The 15,532-nt window shown below is 45.2% G+C and overlaps 1 protein-coding gene across 1 annotated transcript in view; it reads right to left on the bottom strand.

Moving 5' to 3' along the window:
• Positions 1-15,246, bottom strand: part of LOC138566832 (HHIP-like protein 1) — a 506,279-nt gene extending 491,033 nt beyond the window's left edge. The window contains exon 1 of the mRNA XM_069644523.1: positions 14,501-15,246. Coding sequence (XP_069500624.1) covers positions 14,501-14,785 — 285 coding nt within the window. The 5' untranslated portion in view covers positions 14,786-15,246. The remainder of the gene's footprint in view (positions 1-14,500) is intronic.
• Positions 15,247-15,532: the final 286 nt, after the last annotated feature.

The raw sequence follows: 15,532 nt of genomic DNA, 5'->3' as shown, positions 1-15,532 counted from the left end.
AAGATATGAGGATGTGAGAGCACTGGGAGTGTATTCCGATGACTGTAAGAATATAGGAGAATGTGGGAGGAGTGGCAATGTATTCCATTGACTGAAAGAAGGTAGAAGGATGTGAGAGGACTAGGAATGTATTGCATTGACTGAAAGATGATAAAAGGATGTGAGAGGACCGGGAATGTATTCCATTCACTGCAAGAAATAGGAGGATGTCAGAGGACTGGGAATGTATTCCATTCACCGAAAGAAGATATGAGGATGTGAGAGGACTGGGAGTGTATACCAATGACTCTAAGAATGTAGGAGGATATGAGAGGACTGGGAATGTATTCCATTCACCGAAAAAAGATATGAGGATGTGAGAGCACTGGGAGTGTATTCCGATGACTGTAAGAATATAGGAGGATGTGAGAGGAGTGGCAATGTATTCCATTGACTGAAAGAAGGTAGAAGGATGTGAGAGGACTTGGAATGTATTGCATTGACTGAAAGATGATAAGAGGATTTGAGAGGACTGGGAATGTATCGCATTCACTGAAAGAAATAGGAGGATGTGAGAGGACTGGGAATGTATTCCATTCACCGAAAGAAGATATGAGGATGTGAGAGGACTGGGAGTGTATCCAATGACTGTAAGAATGTAGGAGGATGTGAGGGGAGTGGCAATGTATTCCATTGACTGAAAGAAGGTAGAAGGATGTGAGAGGACTAGGAATGTATTGCATTGACTGAAAGATGATAAGAGGATGTGAGAGGACCGGGAATGTATTCCATTCACTGCAAGAAATAGGAGGATGTGAGAGGACTGGGAGTGTATACCAATGAATCTAAGAATGTAGGAGGATATGAGAGGACTGGGAATGTATTCCATTCACTGCAAGAAATAGGAGGATGTGAGAGGACTGGGAGTGTATTCCAATGACTGTAAGAATGTAGGAGGATGTGAGAGGACTGTCAGTGATAGATAAGATAACCCAACATGAAACCATGTGGAGATGTTGCTGCCTATGGAGGAAATAGAGCACTAGCAAACTTGTTTGTTTGTTTGTTTGTTTATTTGATATGGCGCGGCCGAGACCCAGAGGTAATTGGGCGCAAGCATTACAAGGATACTTATCAGCTTAGTTACACATTGTTATAAATATACAAGATTTACATGCACAGTATTTATATACAAAACAGGCTTACATACAAGTTATAGTACAGGCATAGACATCAGTTCACTTGACTGCAGTAGGTGATCAGGTTACTGAGAGAAGTAGGTAGAGTATCTGCTGGTGGTAGGATGGCATATATGCTGTTGGCGGGAGGTATGGTGCGCTGTCTGGGTAAGGGAGATACCTCTGGCACTGGGTTTAGGCATCATTAGACCATAGCCATGCTAGAAGTTTTCGCCTGAATGCGGGGTAGGGTTGGTCGGTTCTGAGCTCAAGTGGTAGTTTGTTCCAGGATTGGGCAGCCGTAACTGGGAAGCTGGAGCCGCCGGCTGTGTTCAGTTTATACCTAGGAATCTCAAGGGTGAAGGCGTTGGCTGACCTCTTGGGTCGGTTAGAGGTTTTCCTATTGATTCTCTCTGTAAGATACAGGTGCGCAATGTTGTTTAGACATTTGGAGGTCAGGGATAGTGTTTTGAGGAGGATTCTGTCTTTTATGTTGAGCCAGTGAGCATTTCTTTGGAATGCAGAAATGTGCTCTCTGTTAGGAATATTGAGAGCTGCTCTTAGGGCTTTGTTTTGGATTCTTTGTAGTTTGTCTATGATGTATTTATTGGAGCCCGCATAAAATGCGTTGCAATAGTCCAGTCTCGATAGTATGAGTGCGTTGGCTAGGATGATGCGGCTAGTTTCATAGAGGAATGGTCTGCAAGCTCAGATCAATTTGCAGGTGTAAGCTGTGGAGGATGATAGTGAGTTGACTTGCTTCTTGAAGGAAAGCGCAGAGTCGAGATAGAAGCCAAGTGTTTTGACAGCCGGTACCACTTTAATGTAGTTGTTGTCGATATTGAAGGTGGCGTAGTTGGGGTCGAGTTATTTTATGGACGTGTCGGAGCCTAGGATTAGGAGTTCAGTTTTATCGTCATTCAGGCAGAGGCCATGGGATGCCATCCATGCCTGAATGAGGTGGTATATCTTATTTACTAAGGCTGAGTCCTCCAGGAAGTTGTCCGAAAGGGGGATGAGGATCTGGGTGTCATCTGCGTAATTAGTGTAGGTGACACCCAATCTATCCAACTTGTCGAACAGGGGCTTAGTAAATATGTTATACATGGTGGGGGAGATGCAGGATCCCTGAGGTACCCCACAGGGGACTTGGATGGGGTATGCGGCTGCGAGAGGGGAGAAGACTCACATAGTGCGATTTGCTAAAAAGGATTGAACCTAGGTTATGACATCACTTGAGAAATGGATGGCTGACCTGAGGTGGTCACATAAGACTGTATGATCCTCTAGGTCGAAAGCCACCGATAGGTTAAGGAGGAGTAGAATAGCTGAATTCCCTGTGTCCTTTAGCTCGTCAATTTGGGTTTTGAGGTCGATGAAGGCTGTTTCTATGCCGTGGAGGGGGCGGAAGCCGGATTGGCGAATACCTAGCAGGTTGTTGGCTTCTAGTGGTCCTGTATTTGTAGGTACGCTACTCTGTCAAGGATTTTGAGTAGGAAAGGGACTGTAGTGATAGGTCTGTAATTCGTTGGGATGGAGGGGTCTGGAGTTTGTTTTTTGAGCAGTGGGAGTACCCAGGAGTGTTTGAGGTTGTTAGGCACTAGGTTAGTTGTGAACAAGGCATTAATGAGCTTAGTGATGAAAGGAGCTAGATCTCTGGCTGCATCCTTTATGATTTGGGGTGGGCAGCTGTCACCTTTGCAGTCAGAAGGTTTGAGCGAGAGAATGTTTTTTTCTGTTTCAATAATAGTGACTTTCCTGAAGCTAAATGGTGGGGTGGTGCAGTCATGGGTGAGAGGAGATGGTTGTTGTTGTGGTATGGTTTCTACTGGGAGGAGCAGGGAGTCATTCTTTTTGGCAATTTTGACCTGGATGGAGGTAATTTTATCCGATAGGGCATTTTGAATTTCAGTACACCATTGCTTATCCTTGGGAGTGTTATCCACCTGTGTTATGGGAGATTCCATTTTACGTAGGATAGCGAAGAGCTCCGTGGTGTCTGATTTGGCCTTCAATATTCTATTGTTGAACATGTCCTTTTTTGTACTAATTATTTCTTTTTTGTACAGTTTGGAGAGGTTAGTTAGTCTAAGCTTGTTTTCCTCCGTGGGACAGTGATTCCAAATGGATTGAAGTTTGCGTTTTTTTGCCCTTGGTTCCTTCAGATGGGGTGTAAACCATGCATTGAGGTGGGCTTTCTGTTTACTTTTACGAGTTTTGATTGGTGCAATAGTGTCTAAAGCTTTGGTCTTGGTGCGGTTATAGGTTTCGACTAGTGAGGTGGGGTCTTTATTGTTGGGTGGGCTATTGAGGTCCGGGAGGAGATATGGTAGTAGCTTTTCTGCTGTGATGTCCTTTTTGCTCCTAGTCGGTAGGGAGGGTGCCATGTCTATAGTATTAGGGCGGATGAGGTCAAGGGATGCAGAGAAGGTGACAAGGGAGTGGTCGGTCCACGATTGTGGTATGGTGTTAGTGATAGTAATGTTGCAGTTTAAGTCAGCAACCCAGTCAAGGGTCCTTCCTTTGATATGTGTAGGGGAAGTGACATTTTGTGTCAGGCCGTGATCCTTTGGAATAGCAGTGACCAAGTGAGCCTGTTTGTCGTTATTATCATTAAATCCAAGATTGAGGTCACCCATAAGCAAAGTTTGCGAATGGTCTTTGATATTATTGGCTAGGATGCAGTTTAGGTCATCTTCGAAAGAGCCGAGTGGGCTAGGAGGTCTACAGACTATGTGTATGGTTGGGGTCCGGTTGTGGGATAGTTGGAGTTTGGCAGTGAGGGTCTCACAGGATTGGTTGGGTGGAGCATTGGCAAGCCTGAGCTAGATTGGTTTTATGGATAATGGCTAAGCTGCCGCCCCTGGCGTTAGGTCTGTCTGCTCTGAGTATCTGATGTCCATCTGGTATGGTATTACCCAAATTGTTCGAACACAATTGTTCGAATGACCCAATTGATCGAAAGTCAAGGGTCCGAATTGACCTTTGCACAATTGACCGTATATATATATATATATATATATATATATATATATATATAAATAATGGGGGGTTGCCCCCGCAGATATGTGACAATTGACCTTCACAATTCAGTCAATTGTGCAAAGGTCAATTGTGATTCGAACAATTGTAGTTCGAACAATTCGTATACATCCTCTGGTACAGCTATTTTATGGCCATTAGGTCCAGATTCTCATTAGTGAGTGTGTCAGCGATCTCGGTAGTGTGGGCCACCATGGATTTGGCATTAGTTAGTGACCCATATAGTGATAGGGTGCTCGAGTTTTTAGTTTTAAGGCAAGGTGTGGCTGTAGATACGTTAGTTCTCAGAGTGATTCTGGGAGTAGTGTTTGGGAGGTCGGAGGATAGTTTGTGGTAGTTAAGTCGCTGCTGTGTGCTTTTGTTTGGTGGTTCAGCGGGGTGGACAGTGAAACTTCTTTGTTGAAATTAGTTTTGGGATCGTAGCGTCGAGGTAGTCTTGCTCGCAATCTAATGTTTCTGTCCTTGGGGGAGGAGGGGTATGATGTTGGAGCGGGAGTGGCCATGGTGGTGAGGAAGCCTAATGTGATTTGGAGTGTCAGGGTCCCTAGGATTTTTCTCATGATCAGGGGTATGGTACAGCTGCTTGTCGTGTTCTAATGTGATTTGGGTGATATTGCTGTATATTTGTGTATCGATCATGGGTGGGCAAAGTTAGACTAGAAGCAGCATTCAAGGTAATGTAGAATTAGGCTAGATGCAAGTGGAGGCACAATGTAGGCTAGATGCAATATTCAAATCGTGAGACACAACTAGGCTAGATGCAATATTGAAATGGTGAGACACAACTAGGCTAGATGCAATATTGAAATGGTGAGACACAACTAGGCTAGATGCAATATTCAAATGGTGACACACAACTTAGGCTAGATGCAATATTCAAGTGGAGGCACAATTTAGGCTAGATGCAAAGTTCAAATGGTGACACACAACTAGGCTAGATGCAATATTCAAATGGTGACACACAACTAGGCTAGATGCAATATTCAAATGGTGACACACAACTAGGCTAGATGCAATATTCAAGTGGAGGCACAACTTATGCTAGATGCAATATTTAAGTGGTGACAAGTGGAGGCACAACTTAGGCTAGATGCAAAATTCAAATGGTGACACACAACTAGGCTAGATGCAATATTCAAATGGTGACACACAACTAGGCTAGATGCAAAATTCAAATGGTGACACACAACTAGGCTAGATGCAAAATTCAAATGGTGACACACAACTAGGCTAGATGCAATATTCAAGTGGAGGCACAACTTAGGCTAGATGCAATATTCAAGTGGAGGCACAATTTAGGCTAGATGCAATATTAAAATGGTGGCACACAACTAGGCTAGATGCAATATTCAAATGGTGAGACACAGTTAGATTAGAAGCAGTGTTCAAGTGGTGGGCCCAATATGGCTGGTAGCGACATGAAAAGTGCATTTTATAGCACACTTTTAATGAAAAATTGGATAATAAGCCCCACAGTCTGCAACAGGTTTTGTAGAATAACACATGAAAATATCCAATAGATGCAAGTCGCCAACACTAAACAGTGGCATTTTCCAACATACTTTCATGATGCCTTGGAACACAAACCACGCCAGTATAACTACCTTTTCATGCTGGCTGTGCCCATACATGTTGATTCAGGCTGCACCACTACATGCCAGCATTTCCATATATGAACATTCTCTTGTTGGATTTGCGAGTAAGAAATGACTTGCCATAGTAAGAAAATATGTCCAGATTGACTGCACCAATGTAGGCCAGTATGGCCATATAACACCCCTCATAATGTTTGCTTTACCCTTTATGCCAGTAAATAATGCCATGACAAAATAAGAAACCAGGTCCAGAATGGTTGCTCCAATTTGACCAGCATGACTGAGTAAGAATACCCATCATGTTTGCTTTACCCTTGATGCCATTAAATAATGCCATAACACAATACAAACACATGTACATACCAATGTAGGCCAGTATGGCTGCAAATGAACACACATCATGCTGGCTTTACTCTTAATGCCAGTAAAGAATGCAATGCCACAGTAAGATAATATGTGCTGTCCACCTGCAACAGCGTAGGCTAGTCTAGCCACGTAATAACAATTATCAAGTCGGCTTTACCCTTCATGCTCAGTAAAATATGCCATGCCAGTGTAAAAGGATATATTCATTACGATTAGTTGCACCAAGGTAGGACTGTCTAGGCATGTAATAACACTCATAATGCTGGTTTTACACTTGATTCCCAGTGAGAAATGCCATGGCACAATAATAAAGCATGTCTTGGCTGCTTATTCACACATTACAGCTCCTAACAGGAAAACACATTCACATAGGAACACTCCTCATATTGTTCTTATCCTTTATTCCCAGTAAAAAATGTCATCCCACAGTAAGACAATATATCCAAATTAACTGCCCTAATGAAGGCCAGTTTAGCCACATAATACCACTTATGTTTGCTTTATCCTTGATGTCCAGTAAACAATGCCATGCCACAGTACGAACGTACAGCGGTGGCCATTTCAGTAGCAAACACTGATTTGGCGCGTGGCTTGTATAGGGATATTGTGGAATAGCTTCAAGATGCTTCTGGGGTTAAACACATGGTCTTGGCTTGCTTTAATAAAGCTTTGACCTTTTCTTCCCACTGTTGTTAGGTAAATACCGGAATCATAGACAGCTAATGCGATTTACTCAGGATCACACAATTTGGTTGGCATGCTGGGTAAGGAGGGATTACGTTCGTATTTTTGTTTCAAAGTCAGCAAAAGAGAACATCTCTCTCTGATTAAAGTAATGGACACCTTTATTGGCGAAGAAGCCCAAATGCATCATCGGCATGTTGGTAAAACACAACATCCGTTTATGTACATAAAAGGATCACTGTGCAATACATTTGTAACGTATTCTCACGCTCACGCATCCTACAATGAATGCCGCCCATAATGTCCTCGCTCCGACGCGTGGTGCAGGAACGGCTCAGCAGGAACGCTTCGCGCGCAACCTCTTTCAAAGCCCACCGACGTCTGCTTTTATTTCACTGCTTCCTCGCGCGTCACTGGAAATGAAAATATTTTATGGGAGATGATGTTACAGTCAGGCTGGCGATTTTGGGATTTCAGCATGCAGAGTGGGTTTTGGCTGTTTACATCTATTCAGAACGATGAGTGGATTTTTTAATGGGTGGATGGATGAATAAATGAATGATAAAATGAGCACATGGATGGGTAAATGAATAAAATGTCGAATAGGGGGAATGGATGCATGGATGGTTGACTGATCTAACGGGATGAATGAATGATCAGGTTTTGGGTGAGTGGATTAATGAAGGATTAAACAAACGAATGGATGAACTAATAAACAAAGGATCACAGACGACGGATGGGAAATGAATGAATGATTGAACGTGCGGATGATGATCAAATGGGAGGATAGATGAAAGAATAAATAATTGTTCAAACGGGATGGAATGATGAATGAACGATTGAAAGGACACATGGGTGGGCCAATAAATAGATCAAACGAAACGGGTGAATAGATGGCTGAATAAACTATCAAACACGTGGATGGAAGAATAAGTCAATGATCAAATGGAATGAATGGATGAATGAACAAATAAATGATCTAACGGGCAGATGGATGAATGAATGATCAAATGGAACGGATGGGTGGATGAATTAATATATAGTCAAATAGGTGGATAGACGAATTAATTATCAAACTGGTAAATGGGTGTATGAATGAATAATGAAAAGGGTGGATAGATGGAAGAATAAAGGAATGAACGGACACATGGATATGTGAATAATCAAATGGGCGGATGAATGAAAAATACATGAATGAATGATCGAATGGTAGGATGCAAGAGTGATCAAACGTCGGATAAATAAATGAACGATTTAATTGTCGGGTGGATGAATGAACAAACAAACGAGTCGGATGGATGAATGATCAAATGGGCAGATGGATGAATGAAACATCGAGCAGGAAGATGGATGATGAATGCGTTATTGAACAGGCTGCTGGGTGGAAGACTAAAGGAATGAAGGATCAAACACGATGGATGGATAATGGATAAATGATCGAAAACATGGATGGATGGGTGAATGGAAGAATACTTGAATGAATGATAGATGAATAAAGACATTCATCTCATTTGGTATTTTATGATAACAGGCAAAGTTAGAGCAATAACAAGAACAAAAGTGCTCCTGGAAGTCAGGCAACATCTTTTGAAAGTAACCCAGTCCGTATATCTGGCGTGTGGGTGGCTGAAGGTGTTTCGGTGTCATAGTCGCCATGTGCATGGGGGCAATGGGTGGTACTGCCACCATTGTTCTTTAGCGGCATAGGCCCAAAGATGAAATGTCCCTGTAGGGGTACATTCCTGGCTATGTTATCAATATGACTGTACACAGTGCGGATGTTACCGGGGATGAAATACAACTGGCATGAAAATCATTTACAAGAACTGTGCTTTTTAAAATGCAGAAATATTGGCTACTACCATCAGATCCACGTCATACATTTTCTAAATGTTAAGTGATCTTGCTGAGTCACAAAGATGGAGATGTAGCTCAGCAGGTTGAGTGGCTGTATGCATGTATGTATTTATGGGATTTATGAAGTGCAAACCTAGCTAGAAAGCAAAAGAGTGATACAAATAGGGTTGCACCCATGGGATTACAGGGGCGCTATGATGGTAGCACAGATAGCTGGAATGTGTAGGAGACCATGAGAAGGGGAGCTACAAAGGGGGAGATGTAGGGTTGAATGGTACAATCAGCGATCGGTGAAATGTTATTTGAAGAATAGGGTCTTCAGGTCCTTCCTGCAGCGTAGAATGGAGGCATTTGTAACTGTGCTGGCAACTTGTAGAGACGGGGTGTAAAGCAGGAAAATGTCTGCTTCCTGCTCTTTCCCTCTTGCAATGCTTTGTTTCCAGCCTGTCGATGTGACTTATGGTGGTGCACCGACCTCGGGAGATGGCGAGTTTCTCTTCAGGATACAGTTGAGTTTTGGTTGTGGCTGATTTGTAGGTGCAGCTCCTTGATGAAGAGGAGGGTGAATTCTCTTAGTTGTTTGATGAGGTATGCTGTAGCATGCTGGACTGCTTTCAGAGGGGTGAAGGCGGGATATGGTACTCCTGCCAGAAGGGCATTGCCTCCGTCCAGGCGGGTGATGACTAGGGCGTGGGTAAATATTCTGAAACTCAGGGCAGGGATTGATTTTGTGGAGGAGCATGAGGGGTTTAACATGCTACTTAGGTCTTTTTGTCGATGAGTGTTTTGCACGAGAGGTCACATTATATGGCATACCCAAGAGATTTTGCACTGGGCGAATGTTGAGGCATGAATCTGCCGAGCTTCATGTCAGCCAATTTAGATAGGGGACAGGATGAGCACTGTGGGACTCTGATGTTTACTGGGTGATGCAGGAATCTGTTGGGGCCCACATGGACTCTGTTGGAGAGATGTGAATAGAAGAAGAACCACCGCAGTACTGTGCCTTTGAAACCCATGCGCATGATGAGACCGGATTCATGGTCAATGGTATTGAAGGCATTGCAAATAATTTTGATGGACGGGGTCTGTGTTCTGGATTATGCTTAGAATAGGATTTGTAGCTTTGTAGGAGTTTCTGTTGAGTGATCCTTTCGTGCAAGGCGACTGTCTTCTCAAACTCATTGCTGTGGAAAGGAAGATGCATGAAGTGCCGATGTTTTGCCAGGTTGAGTGTGGGTTTCTTCAGCATAGGGAGGATCTTCCCCATTGTCAGTGCATCACTGACAGTGCCCAGCATGTGTGAAGAATTGATGATGTTGAGAAGTGGTGTGAGCGCATCTCATGTGTTGGTCCAGTCATCTGGTGTAATCGTCTTGAATTTAGTCCCCTAGATATCTTGTGGGCTGGCATGGTTGGGATGTCTCTGCTGTGTTTGGAGCTGCCAAAGTGTTGCATTATCATTTCCTTATCTTGTCTATCTTGCCTGTGAAGAAGTTGTTGGTGGTGTTGCATTTGTCAGTAGAATGCGGTTTTGCGGGCCTGGCAGGGGGTTGATGCAGTTGCTCATTGTTTGAAACCTCTTTCTGCTCTTGATGGATGCTTCCATGCAGGGGTGGACTAGGAACCAAAAGTGTCTATGGAAATGCTTTTTTAGAGTGGCCCCATATTACAATGTGTGAGCAAGCTCAACCCCTTCGTCCCTATAAGAAGGGGTTGGGGAGTTCTCTCACAAGACAATTTGGAAAACAAAATGGGTAACTACTCTAAAGGCCCATGGTCCAGAGACCAACAGGGAGGGAAATCTCTAGAGTTCCCCGTAGAACAGTCCACCCCTGCTTCCATGATGGTTGTAGTGCAGTACTTTGCTTTGGCTGTGTTCATAAATGTCCTACATATTGAGCAGAGGGTTCTTAAAGCAATAAGGTATTCTTAATGGTTGGATTTCCGCCAGAACCTTTCTTATCTGTAGTTGGAGCTCTTCCAAATAGTTAATTCCTGTGTGTACCAAGGTGTAGTCAGCTTATGTTTGTTGAGTCAAAGTCTCAGTGACACATGGGTATTGGTATTCTCAGCTAGTGTGTTGTTCAGTGTGCTGAGTTGGGTGCTGACATTCTACAGAGGTCAGATACGAACGCCAAGGTGAGGTTTCCTTCCAGTGCACGCAATGCGAAGTTCTTGAATGGTTAGTGGAATATTTTGGTTGGTGTGGATTAGGCTAGGTGTTATGTTATTTGCATTTGTAGCATGCATGTTCACCTAAAAGGCATCTTGGCACCAGGAAACAAAACAGAGAGGCTAGGCCAGGTGGTATTTTCAGAATAGCAAGGTTTAAAGCTGATGACAAAACTGCAAATGATTCACAGTACGTCTCATACGAGTTGGGAGATCATTCCAAAGCCTACTTGCAACCACTGAGAAAGCTCACCCCCGCCCCCCACCCTCTGGAGGCGAAATCTAGGGACCACTACTGGAGTGGAGTTCTCTCACTTGTACGTAAGGAGCAGATTTCTCCTGCAAAAAAGGCAGCGCCCACCTCATAGTAAGCCAGGTGAACTAAACACAGAGATTTGAAGATTATCATTGTTTTTTTCACCAGCAGCCAGTGAAGAAATCTCAAGACCTGACTGATGTGGGAGCCATAGGGGGTGGCCATAGCCACCCCAGCCGCAAGACTATGTACCAGCTGAAGACGATGGACCAAGATAGCGGGCTTGATAGGTGGTGGGGTGTAAGGTGGAGCAGGGTGGGTCTGGCTACGTGATCTGTTCAGGCAAAAGGGACAGTGGGAGATATTCAGTGTCTGGAGCCGTGGTGAATCGAGTGTGGTGGCTTTGTTGTGCTTTGTTTCTGTGACAAGTTGCTAGATGTCCATGGTGTGGAGCGGTGTGAGTAAAGTGCCTCTGTCTTTTTAGTGGCTTGGATTCTGGACAGGTTGACATCTCCAGGGAAGATGTTAATTGTGTTGTTGACAAATGCTGCTTTGATGAGGTCTGTGTTTTCATTGAGAAAGGACTTGTGGTTTTGGGGTGGTCAGTAGATCAGGTGGACGGTGGCATTGTGAGTGTGGGTGAGTGGGAAGTGGCAGGTGAGGAGGTCCATGGACCTTGGTGTGACGTGATCCTGGAAGGTACCTTGCAGATGACTGAGAGACCACCTGTTGCTGCGATTTCATGTTTTCAGAACTGCCTGTAAATCTCACTGGCGTTTCCCAAATTCTTCTGAAAAGTAATGCAAAGTGAAATGTTTAGGCCTGCTTTTAAAACAACTTTTAGGAGGTGAACCCCTAAATCATCCAGGAATAGATAGAGCTCCCTCTCTTCGATCACCGGTTCTCCTAATCGGGGGGAAAGGGGAGGCAACCACTTCCATAGTAATAATCAAAAGTTGGTACCCACGTGACCAAAGGTTCAGATAACAATCGGTTTGATTTTATGAATGGAGCTGTGTGAAGAAGGGTTGAAGGAGACAAAGAATACAGTCATTGGGACGGCACGGGGCACATTGGCTGATTACATCTGTTGCATAAGACTTTAGTCTCCCGCTGAAAATATGGCAGTTTACTAGAAAAGGTTAGAATGTCTAGCCAACCTGAACCCTTTTTGCATAGATTGGTCCAAAAATGAAAGCGCTGGCAGGTATTAAAAAAAAAAATACAAAAAAAAGAATGAATGAATGAATTCACACGGGAAGTGCCAACTGTTCTACTGGTGATGCAGGGAGTCCATACCAGGGTTGGAAATTGAGGGGAGCTGGGAGCTATTTAACTCCTGCTTGTGGCATTGAGAAGCCTGGTTAGCTTGACACCGACAGCTACCAGGAGTTACTTTTGGCTCCCTGGGCCAACTGATGCCGAACACACCAACCTATGTGAATTTAACTCTTTGCATTTGGGACAATATTTAAATAACTATTAGGACACATGTATGCTACATTTAAAGCATAATGGGTCATAAATAATGGACAAAGTGATATGTCTGCAGCTTATGTGGAAATTAGATTTGCGGAACGCCCTAGGCACTAGCTGCTGGTTCCCACGTGGTAGCTCCAGGTCACTGGTTAATGCTCGATACCCAGGAGATGCTTTTAGCACCTGCTTATCAAATCTTAATTTCGATCCCTATAACAATGTGCTCTTAAATATGATCATGCCAGTCAAATGTTAAAGGGCACGTGTACTGCGCACTATCACCACCGTGACCTCTCTCAGAGATGCTCACCAATCATAGATGCTGCAATTATTTCCGCCAGCCGCTTTGGAGTGCGTCACTGAGATGTAGCTGACTTACTTTGAGACAATACCCACCTTTGAATTACAAAGGGTAAAATCAAAGGGCAAAGTGGGCAAGAACTAAAGAGTAGGACATTCCTCTACTTTTTGATAAAACCAGAGCAATTGCGCCCTTACTTTTTGTTGGGCTGTGAACCGTTCCTGGACATCGGGTAATGGGCATGTTTGTTTTGTGATGCCCCTTACTCGGCAGTCTAACCTCAGCCCTGCTGAATCTACTCTAATGACACATTATGTTGAGCTGCCTGGCAGCTGCTGGCTTGCTATTGTTTAATTCAGTAGCCTGTTTCGCATTAAACACTTTCCCGAATCCCTCATAGCCCTGTTCCTGCAGTGATCAGTGGTTGTCTTCTGCACCTAAGCAACTTATTAAAGCGAAATTGCTGCAGTCGCAGCTGTGTGTTTAGGTAATGTGTGGGTGGGAAGGATGTCTTTAGTTTTCGGCATGCCCTTTAATAGGTGTGGATGTGTGTGATTAGAAAGGGGGGGTGTATGAATCTGCATGATGTGGGAGGCAATGACTGAAAGTAATGCTGGTCGTTTAAAATGGATTGTCTTCCACTGTGTTTCTTTCAGTCTTGGCAGTACAGTTGTAAAACACAGTAGTGGGTGGGAGAGTGGATGAAAGGCTGCACCCAGGTATGGGGTTTGTATTGCAGGGAGAGGCGGGGGGCATTGATATTGATGCATGGGTATGGGATTAATGGGGAGTGGACCAGCAGGTAACATACGCATAGCACGGGTAAAATAACGGATTAAATCATCGCATGCAGCCCTGAGCATGGGCAACCACTGAGGGGGCGTTGGTAGATGGTGCTATGGTACAGACTTGCACACTTGCAGTCACACCTAGGGGTAACCAGCTATTAACTTCGGTTATTAAATGCAAAGGCCAATTTAAGTATTACATTCTATTTCTTCCCGAGTTAAATGTGCAGTCCAGAATATGTAGTTTGCCCAAAAAATTGACAGTCCCTTCGCTGTAGTATATAGCAACCCATTCCATAATTGCTAAAACAAAATGCACACACTCCCCATATGTCGGCTTTAGTTCATGCATGCAGAATCTCTACGTTTCTACAGGACAGGCTGCAGTCTGAATCCGCGTGCAAGTAATCTGACTGCAGGAAATACATGACAGTGACCCTTTTACGGAAAATGCGCAACGGCCCGTTTCCTCAGAAAATGACCGTAATTGCAGCGCTATGCGGGGCGGGCCTGCTTTCCGCCCGGGATTGAGTGCACAGGGGTGCACATGTCTGCTTACACAGGCTCGCAGTGACAGCGCCGCCTGGAAAGCGTGGAGCGAGCGGCAGGATGGAGAGAGCTGTGCTTCGCTTCACACGGGGGGGGGGCGTGATGCGTTCTGTGGGGGGGGCGCGTGTCGTCTTTAAAGCCGTCTGAGCAATCCTTCCCTCGTTTAAAACTTAACAGAGTCCCTCGTGGACCGGCACCGAGAGCAACCGCCTCTACGGCGCGCGTGCTACGCTACGCAGCCCTTACGTTACCTGGCACAGGATGTCCCGGATGTAGGCGCCGCACGTCCGCACCCCGGACTGGTCCATGAAGTCGGTGATGAAGTCGAACCTGCGCGAGAGCTCCGCGTCCTGGCGCGAGTCGCAGCAGCCGAAGGCCGAGTAGGCCACGCAGAAGGCCAGCGGCTTCGGGGGCTGGAAGGGGGGCTTGTAGTCCAGGCACTGCGGGTGGCAGCTGCCATAGCCGGGGAGGCCCAGTGTCTGCAGGGCGAGGAACGCCGCCAAGAGGGAGCCGCGCAACCTGAGGAGGGACTGCATGGGCGATGCGCGCACGGCAGTCAGTCTGAGGCGCAGGGAGCACACGCAGCAACAGCTCCAGCAGCTCAGCCCAGCCTGGCCCCCCGTCCTCCACCGAGTATCTCACAGAGCTAATATGATCCGCACGCGCTCCCCGGCTGCGGTCAGTCCTTCCTTCCTTCGGGGAGTGGTGTGTGTCTTTTCCTCAACTTGCTCTTAGCGGACGTGACTGATGAACAAAAGAGTAATCAGGGAGAGGGGAGTCTCCTTGAAGGCGATGGGGATGTGCGGCAGTGTTTACAGTAACCGAGCCCCCTCCCCTGCTCGGCGATCACACTATGGAATGACAGGATATTACTAACGCGCCCAGGATGAGCGGCTGCCCGCGCTGCAGCCCCATGGGATGTTCATGTCTGGACCAGCCCGTCCAGACGACTCACTGTCCTGTTATTTAAAAACCTTTACACGCTCAGTATTTTGGCAGATCACATCTAAGGCAAAGTCAAGGGGGGTAATTTGTTATTTAACACCTACATCATGGAACAAAGGGGACCAAGTCTGTATGCACTTCCGGGGAAAAGGTCCCCCAATCTGAAATTGCATACCTTTCCACGCGTTTTCGAAAAGTAAAGTGTAAAACAGACAAAAAGCCTGAACACCTATTCTGCTGTCCAAGTGTGGAAATGAGTCCAACAATTAAAGATTGAGCTAGGCCGGCTGTGCCATGGATTCCTATGGAATCCACCTGCTTTTACCTGGTATAATAGT

The sequence above is a fragment of the Ambystoma mexicanum genome, chromosome 2p, assembly GCF_040938575.1.
Source record: "Ambystoma mexicanum isolate Mex_15411 chromosome 2p, UKY_AmexF1_1, whole genome shotgun sequence".
Classification (NCBI taxonomy): Eukaryota; Metazoa; Chordata; class Amphibia; order Caudata; family Ambystomatidae; genus Ambystoma; species Ambystoma mexicanum.
Note: the sequence above shows the minus strand (reverse complement) of the source record. Positions and strands in the feature narration are given on the sequence as shown.